The sequence below is a fragment of the Mirounga leonina genome, unplaced genomic scaffold (assembly GCF_011800145.1).
Source record: "Mirounga leonina isolate KUSES-001 unplaced genomic scaffold, KU_Mleo_1.0 Mir_204, whole genome shotgun sequence".
Lineage (NCBI taxonomy): Eukaryota > Metazoa > Chordata > Mammalia > Carnivora > Phocidae > Mirounga > Mirounga leonina.
This window is the reverse complement of record NW_023270513.1, coordinates 14550766-14574424: the sequence shown is the minus strand read 5'-3', so window position 1 is coordinate 14574424 and position 23659 is coordinate 14550766. Positions and strand designations below refer to the sequence as shown.

The window sequence follows — 23659 nt, the reverse complement described above, 5'->3', positions numbered from 1 at the left end:
TTGAATCAATATTTTTATATCCTTTGACTAAATTCCTAGTAATGCAATTGTTGGATCATATGGTAGTTCTATTTTTAACTTTTTGAGAAACTCCATACTGTTTTCCAGAGTGGCTGCAGCAGTTTGCACTTCCACCAACAGTGCAAAAGTGTTCCCCTTCAAGAAACAGACTAACTATAGAGAGCAAACTGATGATTACTAGAGGGGATGTGGTTGGGGGTTGGGTTAAATAAGTGATGGCTATTAAGAAGTACACTTGTGGTGAGCTCTGGGTGTTGTACTTAAATATTGAATCACTAAGCTGTGCATCTGAAACTAATATTACACTCTATGTTATCTTACTGGAGTTTAAATAAAAACTTAAAAAGTATAAAGTCAGCACATACTGCATGGGACATTGGGTGTTATATGAAAACAATGAATCGTGGATCACTACATCAAAAACTAATGATGTATGGTGACTAACATAACATAATAAAATTAAATTAAATTTAAAAAAAAGACTAGCAAGTCTACATGAAATAGGAAGATTAGATATTGGGTCCATGGGATCAGTGGAAGCATGTGGTATGAATCTTGGCAATAGTTTTAGTAGGTTGATGTATATGATTAAATAAACATGAATTATGTTCAAAGACAAATATACTGGGAGAAAATAATATTTGAGATATACATATCAAAGTATGAATATGCATAATATAAAGAACTTTGCATATAATACAGTAGATTAGGACACAAACTCTGCAGCCACCTCCAACTCCTGCTGAAGTTTGAACCCTAGTGTGGTTACTTACCAGCTGTGTGACCTTAGAAAAGTGTTTTAACCTCTCTGGGCTCAGTTAGTGTTCCCAGCAATAACAATATATTCATATATGAATAGCTTGCAAATATTCAAATAATTTATTCAAATAGAGTTTTGAAACTTACCTATTTATTTATCTTTTTGGTTTTTTTTTTGAGAGAGAGAGCACGTGTGAGGGTGGAGAGGCAGAGGGAGAGAGAAAATCTTTTTTTTTCCCTTTGGGGGTAGGAGGAAAGGGGGGTAGAGTCTTAAGCAGGCTCCACACTCAGTGTGGAGCCAATGTAGGGCTCAATCTCATGACCTTGAGATCAAGATCTGAGCTGAAATCAAGAGTTGGAGGCTTGACTGACTGAGCCACCCAGGTGCCCTGAAACTTATTTATTATGTATAAAAACCAAGTTTCTCTAGAATGAAGTTGGTGGTGGCAAAGACTTATTTATAGTTCATGAAGATGGTTAGGACTAAAGATCATATGAAATATTATAAAATTAACCTTCAAGGAAAGAGACCTACCTCCTACCAGTTTCCTTTTATTTAAAACAAATAAACAAAACACCACCCAAACAAACAACAGTTGCTCATCTGTTTTATTTTTAATGACAAAGTCAATATATTGTAATTTGTGATCTATATAATAGGTTCTAATTCTTTTGATTAGTCAAAAATTAGTTTAGAGACATGTGGTACCTGGGTGGCTCAGTCAGTTGGGCATCCGGCTCGATTTTGGCTCAGGTTATTGTCTCGGGGTCTTGGGATTGAGCCCTGAGTGGGGCTCCATGTAGAGTCTGCTTGAGGTTCTCTCTTGCTGTCTCCCTCTGCCTCTCCTTCTGTGCTCTCTCTCTCTCAAATAAATAAATAAATCTTTAAAAAAAAAGTTAGTTTGTTTCCTGGAGTCCAGAGTCTCTCATGGTTTGTCTCCCTCTCTGATTTCTTCCCATTCAGTAGAAAGAAAAAAAAAAAAGATAGTTTAGGGGCAGTTCATTGGTAATATGTTCAGTCTCTGGGTCATGTTTTTGGTTTTGAAACATAAGTGACACATTTCGATCTCTCAATTAGTCAGTTGCAGAAAAATTCTCCACATTGAATACTCTTTGAATACTCTTTTATGTGTTTGTTTTTTAGACAAAAATGCTTTAAACTGATGTACAAAATGTTCTTAAAACCCATAGATTTGTATAATGGAGTATATTTCCCATTTTGATGATGTATTTCTTGGATGGAATATGTAGTTTTTATGGAACATATCTTATGACGTAAGAATATTCTTTAAATAACAACTTCAATAATCCCTTTAAAAAAAAAGTATAAAGTCAGCAGCTATGACTGTAATACTGTTTATTTTGTCTTTTATCTCTTTTAGTTCTTACTTTATATATTTAGGTCCTCTGATGTTGGACACATAAACATTTACAATTTGTATATTCTGTTGATGGATTGGGCCCCCTTACCATTGTATAATGACTTTCTTTGTCTCTTTTTACCCTTTTTAATGTAGTCTAATTTGTGTGATGTAATTACAGATATTCTTGCTTTCTTTTACAGTGTTTTTGAAATATTTTTCTGTCTCTTCACCGTCAGTCTATGTATGTCTTTAAGGCTAAACTGAGTCTTTTGTTGGCAGCGTATTATTGGATCATGTTTTTCTGTCCATTGAACCATTGTTTCTTTTACTTTTGTTCCTCTCCCCCATATTTTAGGTTATAGGTGTTGCAGTTTACATATTTTTATATTGTACAACCAATAACACATTTTGTTACTTATAGTTATTTTTCACTATGTGTTTTAACTTTTAAAGTACAGGTGTAAGCAAATTATACACCACCACTTCCATATTATAGAATCTAACTTTGACTGTATATTTACAATTACCAGTGAGTTTTATTCTACCTTTTAAGTGTTTTTATGGTGTTAGTTAACATCTTTTTAATTTCATTAGTAGATCTCCCTTTAGCATTTCTTGTAAGGCAGGTTTAGTGTGGTGAACTCCCTCAGCTTTTGTTTATTCAAGAAAGTATTTCTGAAGGACAACTTTGCTGGGTATAGATTCTTGGTTGACAGTTTTTTTTTTTCTTTTCTTTTTCTAAAGATTTACTTATTTGAGAGAGAGAAAAAAACAGAGAGAGTGCATGAATGAAAGGAGGGGCAGAGGGAGAAAATCTTAAAGCATACTCCCTACTGAACACAGTGTACAACACAAGGCTCTGACCTGAGCCAAATGACCTGAGCCACATGACCTGAGCCAAAACCAAGAGTTGGATGCTTAAGTGACTGAGCCACCCAGGTGCCCCAGTTTTTTTTTTTTCTTTCAGTATTTTGATTATATCATTCCATTATCATCTGGCCTGAAAAGTTTCTGTTGAGAAATCTGCTTATAATCTTAAAAGAATCACCTTGTATGTAACTTCTTTCTTCTCTCTTGCTACTTTCAAATCTTCCTTTGTCTTTGACTTTTGACAATTTAGTTATAACGTATCTCAGTATCGCTCTGCTCAGGTTCAAACTATTTGGGGTTCTTTGGGCCTCATGGATATGGATGTTCGTTTTTCTCCCCACATTTGGGAAGTTTTCAGCCATTATTCCTTCAGATATACTTTCTGTACTATTCTCTTTCTCTTCTTCTTCTGTCATTCTCATAATGTGGATAATTGTTTTTTTTTTATTGTGTCCCACAAATTCCATTGGCTTTCTTCCCTCTTTTTCACTCTTTTTTTTTTTCTTTTTGTTCTTCTGACTGTAATTTCAAATGGTCTATCTTTTAGGTCTCTGATTCTTTCTTCTGCATGACTGAGCCTGGTTTTGAAGCTCTCCATTGAATTTTTTAGGTCAGTCATCGTATTTTTCAAATCTAGGCTTTCTGGTTGTTGTTTTTGTTTTCAATGGTTTCTATTTCTTTGTTGAACCTCTTTTTTCATGCAGTTTCACTAACTTCATTTAATTGTGTTTCTGTGTGTTATAATAGGTCAGTCTACTAGTTCACTTATTTAAAAGGGATTGTTTTAATTCTTTTTTTAACTGTTCATAGATCTCCATTGCTTTAGGGGCAGTTATTGAAATTTTATTGCTTTCCTTTGGTGGTGTCATGTTGACCTGATTTTTCATGATCCTTGATTGTTTACTTTGGTCTGTGCCTTTGAATAAACACTCTCTTCTTCCAGACTTTACACATTCTCTTTGGCAAAAACAGTTCTTCACCAGTCAGCTCACTCTGGGTTTCTGAATATGTGTGCTGGTAATGTCCTTAGGAAGCGGAACTTGCTATTCAGAGTTGTTTTGGGTCAAGGTCACTGCCTGAGCTCTGAGTTTTATTGGGTTTCCTCTGGCTGAGAACAGTTGAATAGGACTGCTCATTTGCTTCTCTGCACAAGCAAGGCAAGTTACCTCTTAGGTTGTGTTCCACAATTGCCTGGTTTCCCTGGACAGGCTACCTAAATGGTTAAGTCTGGGTACTATACTCAGTAATAGTTGGTGCTTTGAAATTGTTCAGTGTAAGAGGACAGGCCCCAGGTTCTGCATATCTCCTTGTTTGGGGATTTAAATCAGGCAAGACTATGTACTGAATTCCCTAGCCAGATAGCCACCAGTTTTCCTTTGCAGATAGGGGAAAGCCATGGGTTCTGCTTTCTGTTTAAGATTCACTGTATGCAGGGCTGTTGGATGAGCTGTGCAACTTTCCATGTGCTCTTGTTAGGTTCCCTGGTTGGTTAGACAGAAGGCTGTATTCAACAATGGGAAGGGCTACAAATTCATTTGTCTTCCTGGGTGGAGCAGGAGAACCATTTTCAAGGCTGGAAAGGCTTTTTGTTTTTGGTCTTGACTCAAGTCAAACCATGCCACCAAGTTAACTGGCTAAATGGGGCCACTGACTTTGCTCTGTGGATAATCAGCTTTTCCTGCCAGATTCTCCACTCAAACATTGCTGGGCTCTGAAGCTCTCCAGGTGTTTCAACCAGACTTTATTGCCAGGTGGTACTGGGAGCTACACTTAGCAGTAGATATGGTAGGAAGTAGCTCCCCTGCTGAGCAAACAGGATAGTCAGCCCCAAGCAGCCTCCCGTGTATTCCCAGTCAGGGTGTCTGGTCCAGAGGGGTTTTGGAGCTATGCTCATCAATGAGGGAGATTATGAATTAACTCCCCTAACTAGGCAGAGCAGGTAAACTGACTCCAAGCTGGGGTAAGCTCTTTATCTATAGTCTTGATTCAAGTTGACCCACTTTCCTAGTTCCCTAGTTGAACAGTGCCACTGGCTGTGTTCTGTGGATGATCAACTTTACCTGCCACACTCTGATCTAGTGCTGCTGAGTTATGCAGCTTCCAGGTGTTCTGGCTAGCCTTTCTGGTTAGGAATGGCTAGGAGCTATACTCAACAGTGGGTTGGGCTATGACTTAGCAACCTTGGGGCAGATAAGGATGCAGGGCTGGAAAGCTCTTCATTTGAGGACCCAAACAAGGCAGACCTGCACCTTGCCGAGTTCCCTGGTCAGACTGCACAACCCTGTTGGCTCTGCAGATAAGCCATACCACTGGGTGGGACAACTACTTGGGCATTGCAGTTAGGAGTTTGGTCTGCCCAAATCTGAGTGCTGGTTGTTGTGAACCCCTGTGTGTAATGAGTCACTTCTGCTGCTTTCAAGATTCTCTCTTTGTATGTGTCTTTTGACAGTTTGATTATAATATATCTCCATGTGAATCTCTTTGAATTTATCCTAGTTAGAGTTTGTTGAGCTTCGTGGATTTGTATGTCAATGACTTTCCTCAGATTTGGGAAGTTTTCAGCTATTATTTATTCAATCATTTCTCTGCCTCTTTCTCTTTTTCTTATCCTTTCAGGACTTCTATAATACACATATTGGTCTGCTTGTTAATCTCCCATAAGTTTCTTAGGCCCTGTTTATTTTTTTTTTGTTCTTTTTAGTTTTTGATCCTCAAACTTGATAATATCAAATAACTTTCCTTCAAGTCCACTGATTCTTTCTTCTACCTCTTCCCATCGTCTGTTAAACTCTTTCAGTTAATTTTTCAATTCAGTTGTTGCACTTGTCATTTCCAAAATTCCTGTTTGATTCTTTTTATAATTTCTATCTTTTTGATGATATTCTCATTTTGTTCATATACCTTCTTCCTGTTTTCCCTTAGTTCTTTGTCCATGTTTTCCTTTAGCTCTTTGAGCATATTTAAGATAGTTGTTTTAACATATTAGTCTAGTAATTCTGATGTCATTTTTTTCAGGGATATATTCTTGAGAGTTTTTCCTTTGAAGGGACAATGTTTTCCTGTTTCATTGTATATACTGTTTTTTTTTTTTTTTTTTTTTTTAATTGAGCATTTGAAAAACAACTGTCATACAGTTCTTGCAGTCTGGGTCTGTGCAGTTCAAGACCTTCAGTAATTCGCCTGGTATAAAGACTTAAGGTCTTTGCAGGCCTTTTCCTGGGTATGTGTCTCCCCTGGTCCTGTACATCCTTTTTACTGATTATCCTATTAAAGGTCTTAATTTCCCAAAGAGTATCACTTCTGCTTCTCCTAGAGCCCTTGGTTGGTCTATTATAATCCTCAATCGGTAATCTTTTTCTCCAGATATATGCAGGTCTGTGGTGGCCTTGCAGTTTTCTTGAGTCTTGCTTGCTGCTTCCTGCTATTTCCCCTAGACTGAGATGTGATCCATGCCACTTTTAGCTATCTGAGCTCCAAGTTAGGTGCTAAAGAGATTAATCACGCAGGCAGCCCAAATTCAGGTTAGAATGCTATAAATACAGTCTGTTCTGTTCTCTGGTTCACATAAGAGAACTGGAGACCAGGCCAGCACTTCCCCTGAGCTATGTTATGCTGCAACAGAAAGGGAGTATGAGAAGATCAAGTAAAAATGCCGTGAAACTTCCTACCATTTGCATATGGAATATTTTTTGATTGGGCTTTTGTCTGATTGCTGTAGATCTTTGACTGATTTCTAAAGCTACAGTAATGTTATTCTTATCAATCTCTAGTTTTTAATATTTCCATAGGGGATGAGACTCTGGAGCTGCTTAGTTCTTTATCTTGCTAACTTCTCTCTGTTGTTTGTTTTTAAATTACAAGTGGATGTAGCAGTCCATATAGTGTTATTGCAAAAAACATCCAGCATGTTTGATTTCTTTTAAATGCCTATCTTTTGGGCGCCTGGGTGGCTCAGTTGGTTAAGCGACTGCCTTCGGCTCAGGTCATGATCCTGGAATCCCAGGATCGAGTCCCGCATCGGGCTCCCTGCTCGGCGGGGAGCCTGCTTCTCCCTCTGACCCTCCCCTCTCTCATGTGCTCTCTGTCTCTCATTCTCTCTGTCTCAAATAAATAAATAAAATCTTTAAAAAAAAAATGCCTATCTTTTGGTTTAACAAGGAACCTTGTGCAAAGCAAAAACTTGGAATCATGATTCATATTAAGAACCCTGGTCCAGCCTAGCAAGGATTGTAGTTTGATAAGAGCTATAAATCTTTTCCTGTTGTTTAAGGAACTGGTCTCTGAATATACCTGTAATAAAACATTTCATTTCAGTTGTATATTTATAACTTTAAGCTACCATTTGACTGTTTTCTGAATTTAGTAAAGAATTTATATTTTTTATAATTTATAAAATTTCTTTTTTATATGAGTAAATTAAGATAATATTTTAAAATATGTTAAAGTATAATTTCAGGGTATCCAGATTTGTAATTGTATACTTCCCAGGGCCATTGGACCAGAAGTAATCATTCCACATATTAATTTATATTATTTTCCTAATATCTTTCCATTATTTTTCACAAACAGTATCTCTAGAATCAGTATGGTGAAATCATTGGTTATGTTATGTCTGAGTACTTTTTATAATTTCATCGAAACATCTTGGAATTTGAGTTTCCCTGATTTTAGTCTCTTGTGCTTTATGAAATTTACCAAAATTATGTAGGAAAAAGAACAAGTCCCAAATAGCCTCTTGGTTTTTGATTGCAAGAAATTTTCAGGCTGGTAATATTTTCTAAACACAAAATTTTTATCACTAATAGAAGAAAAATTCATACGCTTAAATAAGATGTTAGTTGCTTGGGCAAAAGTTGTAGTATTGGAATTTCAATTTGTAAAACTTATTTCTTTTTTTTTACTGAGGAAACATTTATTTCTTAATCTTACTCAGTCTACTTAGTATCTTCCTGATGTTTAACTATGTACAGCAGGGAGTGATGCCAGCCCAATCTAGCCACCACCTGTTTTGGTCTGTCTCCAACTAGCAGTCGTTTTTTTACATTTTTAAATAACTGAGGGAAAAAATGAAAAAAGACAAGTACATTTGTGGCACATAAAAATTATATGAAATTCAGATTTCAGTGTCTCTGAAAGCATAGCTTAGGATGACTGCATACCCTTAAAAGCCACACACGCTGATCCCACCCTCCCAACAAAAAGTTCATGCACCTGTGATCCTCCTTGGTTATCCTTGATTTTTAAGAATCACCCCGGATTATTGCGTACAGGTACAGCTTTTACTACATGTCCCCTCGCCCCACTTAACAGTAGCAGAAATTCATTTCCAGGGAGAAATTTCACCCGGCATTAAATAGATCCTTAGGAGGATAATGCACTCCTTTCTGTTTTATTGAATGCTGGAAATGTTATCAAGGGAAAGAAATTTATCACTCTCCCCCGAAAGCTTGGACCGGGGTAATTTTGCACCTTCTTTTTAAATGATTGACACCACAACAAAGCTGGATTAAGTTCTGTCTTCTTTCTCCCCAGCATTCAGTGCATACCCCGCTAATCCAATTTAAAGGAAATCTTCTCCCGTGAACAGGACAGCCTGTGGGTTTGCCCACATCAGGCTGGCAGAGAACAGATAGGCTCATTCATTAGCGCAGGTTCACACCCCAAAGGGTAATGGCCTTCTGCCTGCTGGACTCCCTTTGCAGTAGATACTGCTTATTTTATTTCTGAAAGCTTTTCCATACTTGGTAAAGAGATGAGAGGGAAGTTTTTTTTTTTAAATAAGCCAGTACATCTTTTCTTCTTTGCTCCAGAACACATTGTTCTCTACCAGAAGTTAGTTTTTCCCTCCTCCCAAATGCCTACCCCCATGTAATGGTCTTTAGTACATTTCCACTCTTGGCCTTTTGTTGAATTTTAGCAAGTGAAGCTAGTGTATAGTGATGGTGCATGCTAATTCAATCAAGCAATCAACATATATTTACTGATCGCCTACCACATGCCTAGCAGCGTCTTCTACATTCTATACCTTATAATTTTAAAACAGCTGGGAAGCTCTGCTGATTAAAGCAGAATGATTGATAGGTGTTATTGTTCAACTGATATCAAAACAACTGATGGAAAGCTAAAATATTGGTTTATGAATCTGTTATTGCTAAATTTTGCTGATAGATATGGTTATTGTCTGATTATTTCAGTTAACCCATTTTTAAATAGACTATCCAGCATATGTGTAGAATTGTCTTTTTTTTTTTTTTTTTTTTAGAGAGGGAGATGGGATAGAGGGATAAGGAGAGAATCTGAAGGAGACTCATGGAGCCTGATGCAGGGCTTGATCTCACAACCCTGAGATCATGACCTGAGCCTAAATCAAGAGTTGGATGCTTAACTGACTGAGCCACCCAGGCGCCCTTAGAATTGTCTTTATAACAGAAAGACTTTTAAAATCAAATAAATGCTTTTTTTGTATATATTCGTGTGTGACTATATACAAATAATTATACTAAATTGTTTTAAACATGATACCTTGCCCTTAAGAATCTCATAGTCTAACAGAAAGTTATAGCAGAGTCATATGTATGGTCATATGTAGGGTCTAAATATTGTAAAATGAAATGTAGTAAAAATTGCTTTTAAAATCCCTTAAATCATCTATAAAAGTAACTATATACATGCTCTCCTGTGAATGTATACTCATGTACAGTAATATGTATACATATAATGTATAATTAATATTCTGATATATAGTACCTATGTTAAATATAATTTTCCATGAGAAAGGTATGTATGTTATAGTTTGGTTCACACACCTTAATTCTCCATATGATGTGACTCCGGTTTACATCCAAATAAGTGTATTACTTCCTTTGGTGTATCCACTTTTAACCATGAGAAGCAGATTTCCAACATTAGGCACTTCCTTGCATTCACATCCAAAATTGTGACTCTCCAACTCTCTATTTGTTTGAGCAGGCCAGCCATTTGGAGAGGCAGTCTTATGAGGGCCATAAAAAAAAAAAAAAAAAAAAAAAAAAAAAAACTATTCCAGTAATTTCCAGACTGTCTAGTTCTCTTCAATCTCATGCACAAGACCTGTCTTTTGAAATGTATTTTATATTCCTCTTCTGAATTACTACCTCCCCTAACTTTGTTCCAAGCCTGGATTGCCTCTTGCCTAAACTATTGTAAGTTTCCATACTAAAAAAAAAAAAAATAAGTTACCATACTTATTCATTTTACTGTACACATTGAGTCAAATCAGTCATCTTAATGTATAAAAATATATTCTGACCATACAACTCATTTTCTTAAAAACTTTCAGTGGTTCCCTATTTTCCACTGAATTAGACGTAAATGTACTTTGGTATTCATGGCCTCCACAAAGTAACCCCAATTCCATTTTGAGTTCTAGTTGAACTGACATGCCCAGACACATCTTATCCTTTTATTCCACTGTGCTCATGCCATTCTTTTCCCCTGTAATGCTCTTTGTTATTTCTATCAAAATTCTGCTCATTTTTTAAGGTTCAGCTGAGATATAAATCTTCAAGTTTGATGTAATTTTGCCATATCTTGAACTCCTTTCATTTGTTGTTCCTTTCTTATGACACTTATCATAATATTCTTATATTAAAGTCGTTCATGTTCCTTTCTTATCTTTCCCTCTTATATCATAATTCATGACCTCCAGGAAATTATGTTTTACACATCTTTTTTATTTCCTATAGCACCTAAAACAGCACCTACTTAAGAAGAGATGCCTGATAAATATTTGAACAGAATTCAATTAGTTACTTTGGAAAATTATCTAATCTTATCTCAATAATGTTTAATTTTTCAAAAAGTTATTGAAGTTCTTTTACAATTTGTTTAAGGGCCTGTGAGATTTTTTAAAATGCTTTTATTGGTAGCAAATCTTCATCATTTGAGGGAGAATTTGATTTTGGAAAATATAATTTATGCTGAGCTATACTTAGTGAATAATATTGATGTTCAATTTGGGCTTTTATATTTTCAGTTAAAGGGAATACAAAATAATGAGACAGTCTCTGGGTGTTATGAACTGCCAACTCCAAAAGAAAAGTTCCCAAAATGTTTTCAACAATGGCAACATCATTGTAATGACTTTATAGCTTCCTAAGTTTTCTACTTTGAAACATACAGTACTCATTTGGATGTGTAAATTCGAATATATTTGTTAAATCAGTCTTGTCTCTTTGTCAATTAATTTTGCAGTTTTCCAAACCAGGGTGTTGAAAAATGTGTTTGGAATTTAAATATCATTTAAATGATAAGCATATTATGCTGCTTATTTGAAATACTATTTTTATAGCTTCTGGTGAGGGAGAAACCAAGTCATCACTATTGACCAAACAAAACTTCCCAAATTTGAAGAAAATACGTTTATACAGTATTATTATTCAAAAAAGTATACAAGTTCAGCTGCTGTGGTTGGCTTTCCTGAATTTTACCAGAAACATAAGGAACTGAAAAAAGATTTGAAGTAAACAGGAGAAGGTTGTTGAATATAGCATTTGAGTATTGTGTAACTGGTGTCACAGAATTATAAAACAAAAATGTGAAAATTCATCTCTTCCCAATGCACATGGAATTGATAACATTTGTATGTGAATGTGCTTACAGGAGTTTTCTGTTTTCTTGGTTACATACAATTTATTTAAGCAGAAAACCACATTTTAAAAATTAATTTACTTATTTAGAGAGCAAGCTTGAGTGGGGGGAGGGTCAGAGGGAGAGAATCTCAAGCAGCCTGCCCTGAGTGTGGAACCTGATGTGGGGCTTAATTCCACGACCCAGAGATTGTGAACTGAGCCGAAATTAAGAGTCACTTAACTGACTAAACCACCCACGCACTCCAGAAAACCACATTTTATATTCTTAAAATGTATAATGCCCAATTTTAAAAACATTCAATTACCATGTATATTATATGTATCATTTTTTATTTTATATGCAACTTTTTAGTACATACTGGTTTATGGGGGGGTGCAGTTTGGTTTAACATGTTTTCTTTAGCAACTTTATATAGCCAGTTTTAAATTATCCTAACTAAAAGGTGGAAGCATGTGCACAGATAATCCAAAATAGTTGGATATCTCTATTTTTTTCAAGTTGGATATCTCTATTTTTTCATATATTATGTGATTATTGTAGTAGTCTTAGCTCTTTCATTCAGCTAGCAACCAATTTACTTTACAAACATTATATTATATACCAAGTACTGATGGGAGGACAAGAAAGTATAGGTTTTGAAGAATTTTTTTCCATAGAAATTTCATTATTACTTAGTTTACCATTTTATATTTATTTTTTTTTAGTTACCATTTTTTAAGAATCAATTACTCAAAACTTTTCATGATCCTCAAGCATTACAATTTATTGCCATGTTACTGTAATGGGATTTTTAACTCAACTAAAATTATTTTTATTTTTTTTTCCTTAAAAGTATTATTTGGAGTTTATATCATTGATTTTTCTTAGCCTATCCCTAGCATGGTGGTATATTTTGAACTCAAAATAAAATTTCAGATCTAGTGGCCAAGGACAGTAATAATTTACCTGAATTTTGAATAATGAAGGATATTACTTTATTATTTGCATTGAGTGATTATCACTCCTTATCAGTAACATAATACTAATTCATAAGTCATTACTAAATGTAATTTTATCAAAACCAAAAAATGTTCAGTTGAATATCATATTCTGAGCATCACCGTTTAGCAAGGCTGATTTGACTTGTCAGTCTCTCAGGAAGTATGTGTTTGGGAGGGAAGGAGAGGGCAAGAGGAGAATTTGGAGTATTCCCTAAAACTTGTGAATCCCAGGAAAAAGTATGGTTACATCTAGGCTACCCTGTACTGTAGCTCACAGGACCACCTTGGTCTCTGTAAACAGTCCCCAGAATCCAACTGGAGTAGCACTTATCTCCTTGTGTGCCAATACTGATGAAATAAGGTGTTGCTGGCTATTCATCTTAGTAGTTTCTGCTTAAAAGGGAACTTGCAGTTACGTAGGCTGTCTAGAGAACTAATATATAGTGTGATGACTGTAGTTAATCAGTTAATTATTGTAGCTTATGTATTCTACAGATTACTGAATTTTTACTATAAAATTTTTTTTAAAGATTTTATTTATTTATTTCAGAGAGAGCACAAGTGGGGGGGAGGGGCAGAGGGAGAGGGAGAAGCAGGGAGCCTGAAGCAGGGTTTGATCCCAGGACCCCAAGGTCATGTCCTGAGCTGAAAGGAGATGCTTAACCAACTGAGTCACCCAGGCTACCCTATAAAAATTTTCTTGTCCACAGAATTATAAACCATATTTCCAGACCCCAGCAATGCCCAGAAATTTTCTTGAATTTCCAGGGGAACTGCACCACTTTTAAAGGAAGGCCCTTTATATCTGTTGTGTTCAATAAGGAAATAGCATTGTCTACGTGGGGAATATGCTCTGAATGCAGATCTATCTTGACATCTTGTATGAATTTTTTGCTGTTGATCATGTGTCAATGCATACCTTACTGAAATTCCATTTGTTGTTTCCACAGATTTCAGGAAACCTTACTGTGCCTTGGATTACAGGGTGTTCTAGAAAAAGAGCAGTAAGTAATCTTTCATTTAAAGCAACAAGTGGGTTTTCCCCTGTGTTAATAAGAATGCCATTGAGAAAATTGTCATGATATTTGTAAAGTTGGCAAAATTGAACCTCAATAAGACTGCATTATCTCAAAGGACATATTCTGAGGTCATAATATTTATATCTATTACCAATATAACCTTAAATAAAATGTAATCAGTACACCATCTAATCTTTGAGCAGGTTTTTGCAGTTTTAAAAAGCACTCAAAGGTAATTAATGCGATAGGTGAAATAGAGGGGATTAAGAAGTACACTCATCATAATGAGCATTGAGTAATGTATAGAATTCTTGAATAATTATATTATACACCTGAAACTAATATAACACTATATATTAATTATACTTCAGTAAAAAGATAATAAAATACCATAATGTTTTATATCTAATTATCCACTTAATTTCAATATATAATTGGGTCGTGATTGATATAAATATCTCAATCAAAATTAAGAAATTTACATTACTATTTATTACTAGTGCATTTCAGTATTTTATTTTTTATGGTTGTAAAAGGCTTTACACTCAATATGTTTTTTTCTTTAAATTCAATTATCCAACGTATAGTACATCATTAGTTTTTGATATAATGTTTAACGATGCATTAGTTGCATATAACACCCAGTATTCATCACATCACCTACCCTCCTTAATGCCCATCACCCAGTTACCCATCCCCCCAATCCCTCCCTTTCTGAAACCCTATTTGTTTCTTGGAGTCGAGTCTCATATGGTTTGTCTCCCTCTCTGATTTCTTCCCATTCAGTTTTCCCTCCCTTCCCCTATTGTCTTCTGCATTATTCCTTATGTTCCACATGAGTGAAACCATACAATAATGGTCTTTCTCTGATTGACTTATTTCACTTAACATAATTCCCTCCAGTTTAATCCATGTCGATGTAAATGGTAGATATTCATCTTTTCTGATGGCTAAGAGTAATATTCCATTGTATATATGAACCACATCTTCTTTATCCATTCATCTGTTCAAGGATATCTTAGCTCCTTCCACAGTATGGCTATTGTGGACATTGCTGCTATGAACATTGGGGTGCATTTGCCCCTTCTTTTCACTACATCTGTATCTACCCAGTAGTGCAATTGCTGGGTCATAAGGTAGCTGTATTTTTAATGTCTTGAGGAACCTCCGTACTGTTTTCCAGAGGGGCTGTACCAGTTTGCATTCCCACCAACAGTGTAATAGGGTTCCCCTTCCTCCACATCCTAGCCAATATTTGTTATTCCCTGTCTTGTTAATTTTAGCCATTCTAACTGGTGTAATGGAGTATCTCATTGTGGCTTTGATTTGTATTTCCTTGATGATAAGTGATGTGGAGCATTTTTTAATGGGTCTGTTAGCCATTTGTATGTCTTCTTTGGAGAAGTGTCTGTTCATGTCTTCTGCCCATTTCTTGACTGGATTCTTTGTTTTTTGGGGGTTGAGTTTCATAAGTTCTTTATGGATCTTGGATACCAGCCTTTTATCTGATATGTCATTTGCAAATATTTTCTCCCATTCCATAGGTTGCCTTTAGGTTTGTTGATTGTTTCCTTTGTTGTGAAGAAGCTTTTTACCTTGATGAAATCCCAATAGTTCATTTTTGCTTTTGTTTCCCTTGCCTTTAGAGACTTGTCTTGCAAGAAGTTGCTGTGTCCAAGGTCGAAGAAGTTGCTGCCTGTGTTCTCCTCTAGGATTTTGATGGATTCCTGTCTCACATTTAAGTCTTTCATCCATTTTGAGTTTATTTTTGTGTATAGTGTGAGAGAATGGTCCAGTTTCATTCTTCTGCGTGTGGCTGTCCAATTTCCCCAGCACCATGTATGGAAGAGACTGTCTTTTTTCCATAGGATATTCTTTCCTGCTTTGTCAAAGATTAGTTGGCCATACAATTGAGGGTCCATTTCTGGGATCTTTAGTCTGTTCCATTGATCTATGTGTCTGTTTTTGTGCCAGTACCATGCTGTCTTGATGATTACAGCTTTGTAATAGAGCTTGAAGTCAGGCATTGTGATGCCCCCAGCTTTGGTTTTCTTTTTCAACATTCCCCTGATGATTTGGGGTCTTTTCTGGTTCCATACAAATTTTAGGATTGTTTGTTCCAACTCTGTGAAAAATGTCAATGATATTTTGATAGGGATTGTATTGAATGTGTGATTGCTCTGGGTAGCATAGACATTTTAGCAATGTTTATTCTTCCAATCCATGAACATGGAAAGTTTTTCCATCTCTTTTTGTGTCTTCCTCAATTTCTTCCATAAATGTTCTGTAGTTTTTAGAGTACAGATCCTTTGCCTCTTTGGTTATGTTTATTCATAAGTATCTTATGTTTTTTGGTTCAATTGTAAATGGGATTGATTCCTTAATTTCTCTTTCTTCTGTCTCATTGTTAGTGTACAGAAATGCAACTGATTTCTGTGCATTGATTTTGTATCCTGCCACTTTGCTGAATTGCTGTATGAGTTCTAGCAATTTTGGGGTGGAGTCTTTTGGGTTTTCCACATAAAGTATCATGTTATCTGCAGAGTGAGAGTTTGATTTCTTCTTCACCATTTGAATGTGTTTTATTTCTTTTTGTTGTCTGTTTGCTGAGGCTAGGACTTCTAGTATTATGTTGAACAATAGTGGTGAGAGTGGGCATCGCTTTTGTGTTCTTGACCTTAAGGGGAAAGCTCTCAGTTTTTCCCCATTGAGAATGATATTCGTCGTGGGCTTTTCATAGATGGCTTTTCTGATATTGAGGTATGTTCCCTCTATCCCTATACTTTGAAGAGTTTAGAAACCAAGTAGGCCAGAAAGGGCTGGCAAAATATATTCAAGTACTAAATGAGAAGAACATGCAACCAAGAATACTTTATCCAGCAAGGCTGTCATTCAGAATGGAAGGAAATATAAAGAGTTTCCAGGACAGACAGAAACTGAAAGAATATGTGACCACCATGACAATCCTGCAAGAAATATTAAGGGGGATACTGTAAGCGAAGAGAGACACCCAGAGTAACATAAACCAGAAAGTAAGAGTCAATCTACAGAAACAGGGACTTTGCGGACAATACAATGGCACTAAATTCATATCTTTCAGTAGTTACTCTGAATGTAAATGGGCTGAATGTTCCAATCAAAAGACACAGGGTATCAGATTGGATAAAAAAGCAGGGTCCACAAGAGTCTACAAGAGACTCATTCTGAACCTAAAGACACTTCCAAGTTGAAAGTGAGGGGATGGAGAACAATTTACCACGCTAATGGACCTCAAAAATAGCTGGGGTAGCCTTCCTCATATCAGACAAATTAGATTTTAAACCAAAGACTGTAGTAAGAAATGTAGAGGGACACTATATCATACTTAAAGGGTCTATCCAACAAGAAGATCTAGCATTTCAGTATTTAGAAGTAACGAGTAACTAGTAGTTTAACAGTCTTATTTTGTTTTTCTGACTTCCTCCTATAATTATTGTCATTTGTATAATGTTAATATATTAAACAACTTCATTAAAATTGTGTTTTCTCAAAGAATCTTATTCAGTTGTCTGAGTAGGACCTATAAATCTGAATTTTAAGAAGTATCTCTGGAGATTTTGATGTAACTGGTCAATAGATGGGAAGCTATTAAAGGCTTTTAATTATAAAGGAGACATGAGTAGAGTTTTAGAAAGATACATTACTTTATGGTATGTAGGTTTAGGGATAATAAAACTGAAGCTAGGGAAATTTTGTACTGGACAGGATTATGTAGACTCTTTTTTCCTTTCTCTTCCCCCAAAAGTAGAAGTATAAACCATGGAAATAATATAGGATGCCACCAACGGAAATCTCTAAAAGTTGGAAAGGAAGCAACTGGTTAGTAACTCCAGGACTTGGAAGGACTACAGGGTACTTTGTCTCCCAATTAACTCAGGCCAGACATCTTATGACCCCTACTGTAACAAGAGAAAACAGCTTGGGTAGGCTCATTCCTTCCACTGATGGGATGGGGGTCCCCAAACAACATGAAGTGATCCTGGCAACATTGGCAAAGAAGATCAGTTGGAGGGGCGCCTGGGTGGCTCAGTCATTAAGTGTCTGCCTTCAGCTCAGGTCATGATCCCAGGGTCCTGGGATCAAGCCCTGCATTTGGGCTCCCTGCTCCGCGGGAAGCCTGCTTCTCCCTCTCCCACTCCCCCTGCTCATGTTCCTGCTCTCGCTATGTCTCTCTCTGTCAAATAAAATCTTTAAAAAAAAAAAAAAAGATCAGTTGGAAGCCTCAGTGACAATAAGGCAACCAGAGAAGTGTTCTCCTACTCTGTTGTGCCTGAACCTTTCCTCCCTTGGTGGAGATACCAAGCAGTAATACCAAGGGAGATGCCACAAAAAGTAGTTTGACCTGGAAAGCCTCTTTTTTTTTAAGATTTTATTTATTTATTCATCAGAGAGAGAGAGAGCACAAGCAGGGGGAATGGCAGGCAAAGGTAGAAGCAGGCTCCCTGCTGAACAAGGAGCCAGATGGGAGACTCGATCCTAGGACCTTGGGATCATGACCCGAGCAGAAGGCAGCTGTTCAACCAGCTGAGCCACCCGGGCATCCTCTGGAAAGCCTCTTTGTCTCTGTAGGTCAGAGAATTCTTTCCCCCACTTAGAGAATCAGAGAGCTTGATTAACACCAGCAAAAGTGATCAAGACACTATATGTGCACAGCTTAGTAAGTGTGCTATTCATCCCTGAAAGATGGAAAATCTGTTTTCCCACATAGAGACACTAGCCCAAATAAATCAAGCAAATTAAAATACACTACAAATGATTTGAAAATTAAAATACCACCAGAAAGTACCATTGGAACACAACCCATAAATGTAGGCCAAGACCTGTGTGCCTGCCTGGTAAAATAAAAAGGTTCAAATAAAACCAAAAATCTCCTAACATAATGGTCAAAGTACTCAAGATACAATAAAAAAAAAACACCCAACATACCAAGAACCAGGAAAATCACCACTTGAATGATAAGACAATCAATCAACTGACACAAATACTGAGATAAATTAGATAATGGAATTCTCTGACAAGGATTTTAGAGCATCCATTATAAAACTGTTCTAACATGCAATTACACATTACCTTGAAACAAATGAAAAAAAAAATAGAAAATCTGAAGAAAGCAATCAATGTTATAAATGAACCAAATGAGAATTATGGGACTGAAGAATACAATAAATAAACCTGCAGTGTTCCTCAAGATTTGAGTGGTGATAAAAGAGAACAGAATCAATGAACCTCATGAGGACAGATTGATAAAATTTACCCAATTGGAACTAGAGAGAGTATAGTCTGAAAGATAATAGAGTCTTAAAATCCTGTGGAGCAATAACAAAAGATTCAATATTGTATCATTGAAGTCCTATAATAAGAGGAGACAGAGAATAGGACTTAAAGAATATTCAAAGAAATAATGGCAAAAGCATCCCAAATTTGGGAAAAAATCTAACATAAACCTACAGACTCAAGAAACTGAGTGAATTCCAAGCAAGATTGATGCAAAGAAATCCACACCTAGACACATCAAAATTAAACTTCTGAAAACTAAAGGCAATGCAAAAAGTCTTGAATGCTGCCAGAGAGAAATGATGCATTACTTATGGGAGAATACCAATTCAAATGACAGTGGATTTCTTATCCAAAACCTTGGAGACCAGAAGGCCAATATTTTTCACATGTTGAAGAAGATAACTTTCAACCAATAATTCAATGTTTGGCAAAACTATCCTCCAGGGAATGAAGGAACAAACAGACATTTTCAGATGAAAAAGAATTAAAATAATTTGTTGGTAGCTTGCCTACTCTAAAACAATGACTAAAGTAAGTTCTTCACACAAAAGGAAAATGATAGAAGAGGAATTTGGGGGCAGTAGGGAGGAAGAAATAACAACAGAAAGTGCAGAAATATGCCTGTCTTGCTCCTCATGATCTTTCTATATTATATTTGATGATTGAAACAAAAGTAATAGTATCATCTGTCTGATACTCAAGACAATGGTACTTAAAACTGGGGAAGGTAAAGGCACATAAGCAGAAGTAAGGTTTCCACACTTCATTAAAGGGGTAAGTTACTGATACCAGTACACTATGACAAGTCACATTATGTGTATTTGATAGCCAGAATGATCACTTCAAAAACTATATAAAATAATACACTAAAAAACACCTAAAATAAATCAAAATAGAAACCTAGAAATGTTCAGGTCACACAGGAAAAAAAGGAAAAAAAAAAAAAGAAACACAGGAATGCAAAACAGAAGAAATTGAAAATAATAAAATGACAGACATAAGCCCTAATATAGCAATAATTATCTTAGGTATAAGTATACCGAGTAAAATTTAGATATATTGGCAGGATGGGTAAAAGAAACACAACCCAATTTTATGCTGTTTATAATATCTCACTTCAAATTCAGTAGCATATGTAGACTGAAATGCAAAAGATAGGGAAAAATATACCATGCAAACGTTAATCATAAAATCCAGGCGTGAACAGCTGTGTTAACATCAGATAAAATACGGGGCGCCTGGGTGGCTCAGTTGTTAAGCGTCTGCCTTTGGCTCAGGTCATGATCCAGGGTCCTGGGATCAAGCCCCGCATCAGGCTCCCTGCTCAGCTGGAAGCCTGCTTCTCCCTCTCCCACTCCCCCTGCTTGTGTTCCCTCTCTTGCTGTCTCTCTCTTTCTGTCAAATAAATAAATAAAATCTTTAAAAAAATCAGATAAAATAGACTTTATTTTTTTTCTGTCCAAATGTTTATTTACATTCTAGTTATTTAACATATAGTGTAATATTGATTGCAGAGTAGAATTTAGTGATTCATCCCTTACAACACTCAGTGCTCATCATAAAAAGTAACCTTCTCAATACCCATCACCCCTCTATCCCATACCCTACCCACATCCCTCCATCAACCCTCAGTTTGTTCTCTATCTTTAAGAGTCTCTTTTGGCTTGTTTCCCTCTCTCTTTTTTTCCCTACCAATTTGGTCATGTTTTGTTTCCTAAATTCCACATGAGTAAATTAAGATGGTATTTTTCTTTCTCTGACTGATTTATTTTGTTTAGTATAACACACTCTAGTTCTATCCACCTCTTTGCCTATGGCAAGATTTTTTTTTTTTTGATGGTTGAGTAAAACCAAATTTTCATAGTAATTTTTGATGGCTGAGAATATATATCTACACACATCCCACATCTTCTTTATCCATCAGTCAATGGGCATGGGCTCTTTTCATAGTTTGGCTATTGTTGATAGTGCTGCTATAAACACCAGCGTGAATGTCCACGTGTGAATCTGTATTTTTGTATCATTTGGTTAAATGCCTAGTAGTGCAATTTCTGGGTCATAGGGTAGTTCTACTTTTAACTTTTTGAAGAACCTCCATACTGTTTTCCTTAGTGCCTGCACCAGTTTGCATTCCCACCAACAGTGCAAGAGGGTTCCTCTTTATATGCATCTTTGACAACACCTGTTGTTTCCTGAATTGTTAAATTTAGCCATTCTGACAGGTGTGAGGTGGTATCTCATCTTAGTTTTGATTTGTATTTCCCCGCTGATGAGTGATATTAAACATCTTTTCATGTGTCTGTTAGTCTTCTGGATGTCTTCTTTGGAAAAGGGTCTATTCATGTCATCTGACAATTTCTTAACTAGATTATTTGTTTTTTGGGTGTTGTGTTTGGTAAATTCTGTATAGATTTTGTATACTGACCTTTATCAGGTATGCCATTTGCATATATCTTCTCCCATTCCATGGGCTGCCTTTTAGTTTTGTGGATTGCTTCCCTCTACTTTTGGAACTAATGATATACTACTATATGTTGGCTAATTGAATTTAAATTAAAAAAAATTAAAAATACCACCAGCATTTTTCACAGAGCTAGAACAAACAATCCTAAAATTTGTATGGAACCACAAAAGACCCTGAAGAGCCAAAGCCATTCTGAAAAAGAAAACCAAACCTAGAGGCATCACAATTCCAGGCATCAAGTTACATTACAAAGCTGTAGTCATCAAGACAGTATTATACTGGTACAAAAACAGACACATAGGTCAATGGAACAGAATAGAAAAGTCAGAAGTGGACCCACAACTATATGATCAACTAAACTTCAACAAAGCTGAAAGAATACCCAATTTAAAAAAGAGAGTCTCCTCAACAAATGCTGGTGGGAAAACTAGACAGAAACATGCAGAAGAATGAAACTGGACCACTTTCTTACACCATACAGAAAAATAAATTCAAAATGGTTGAAAGATCTAAGTGTGACACAGGAAACCATCAAAATCACAGAGGAGAACACAGGCAGCAACTTCTTTGATCTTGGCCACAGCAACTTTTTACTAGACACATCACTGGAGGGAAGGGAAACAAAAGCAAAAATAAACTATTGAGACGTCGTCAAGAGAAAAAGCTTCTGCACAGTGAAGGAAGCAATCAACAAAACAAAATGACTTTAAAATAAATAAAATTACTGGAGAAAAAGAATTCATTACATAATGTAAAGTGATATATCCACCGGGAAGACCTAACAATCCTAAAAGTGTACAAAAGCAACACATCTTCAAAATGCATGAAGCAAAAACTAATAGAGCAGAAAGGATAATAGGCAAATCTATAATTATAGATGGATACTTCAACACCCTCTTCTCAGAAACAGATAGAGCTACTAGACAGAAAATAAGGACAAAGAAGATTTGAACAACACAATCAACTAATAAAATCTAATCAAAATATATAGAACATGTATAAAACACTCCACCCAACAAGAAAAGAACACATAGTTTTAAAAGATCCCTGGAACGGTCATCAAGATAGACCTTATCCAAAACTGTAAAACAAATTTCAATAGCTTTAAAAGATTGAAACCATACATATTGTATACTCTGACCACACTGGAATCAAACTAGAAATCAGTAACAGAAAAACAACATGAACATTAACTAACTACATAGAAATTAAACAACATGCTTCTACATAATCCATGAGTCAAAGAGAAAATCACAGAATAGAAATACAAAGAGAAATTAAAGAAACCATTCCATTTCCAATAGCACCGAAAACCATAACATACCTCGGAATAAACCTAATCAAAGAGGTAAAGGATCTATACTCTAGGAACTACAGAACACTCATGAAAGAAATTGAAGAAGACACAAAAAGATGGAAAAATATTCCATGCTCATGGATCAGAAGAATAAACATTGTTAAAATGTCTATGCTACCCAGAGCAATCTATACCTTCAATGCCATCCCGATCAAAATTCCAATGACATTTTTCAAAGTGCTGGAACAAACAATCCTAAAATTTGTATGGAATCAGAAAAGACCCCGAATCACCAAGGAGATGTTGAAAAAGAAAAACAAAGCTGGGGGCATCACGTTGCCCGATCTCAAGCTATATTACAAAGCAGTGATCACCAAGACAGCATGGTACTGGCACAAAAACAGACATACAGACCAATGGAACAGAATAGAGAACCCAGATATGGACCCTCAACTCTATGGTCAAATAATCTTTGACAAAGCAGGAGAAAACATGCAATGGAAAAAAGACAGTCTCTTCAATAAATGGTGCTGGGAAAATTGGACAGCCACATGCAGAAGAATGAAACTCGACCATTCTCTAACACCATACACAAAGATAAACTCAAAATGGATGAAAGACCTCAATGTGAGACAGGAATCCATCAAAATCCTAGAGGAGAACATGGGCAGTAACCTCTTTGACATCAGCCACAGCAACTTCTTTCAAGATACACCTCCAAAAGCTAGTGAAACAAAAGCAAAAATGAACTTTTGGGACTTCATCAAGATACAAAGCTTCTGCACAGCAAAGGAAACAGTCAACAAAACAAAGAGGCAACCCACAGAACGGAAGAAGATATTTGCAAATGACACTACAGATAAAGGGCTGGTATCCAAAATCTATAAAGAACTTCTGAAACTCAACACCCAAAAAACAAATAATCAAGTCAAAAAGTG

At 36.0% G+C, this 23659-nt stretch overlaps 1 protein-coding gene across 1 annotated transcript in view; it reads left to right on the top strand.

Moving 5' to 3' along the window:
• HDX (highly divergent homeobox) overlaps window positions 1-23659 on the top strand; it is a 219696-nt gene that overhangs the window by 31768 nt on the left and 164269 nt on the right. The window contains exon 4 of the mRNA XM_035028806.1: window positions 13576-13629. Coding sequence (XP_034884697.1) covers window positions 13576-13629 — 54 coding nt within the window. The remainder of the gene's footprint in view (window positions 1-13575; window positions 13630-23659) is intronic.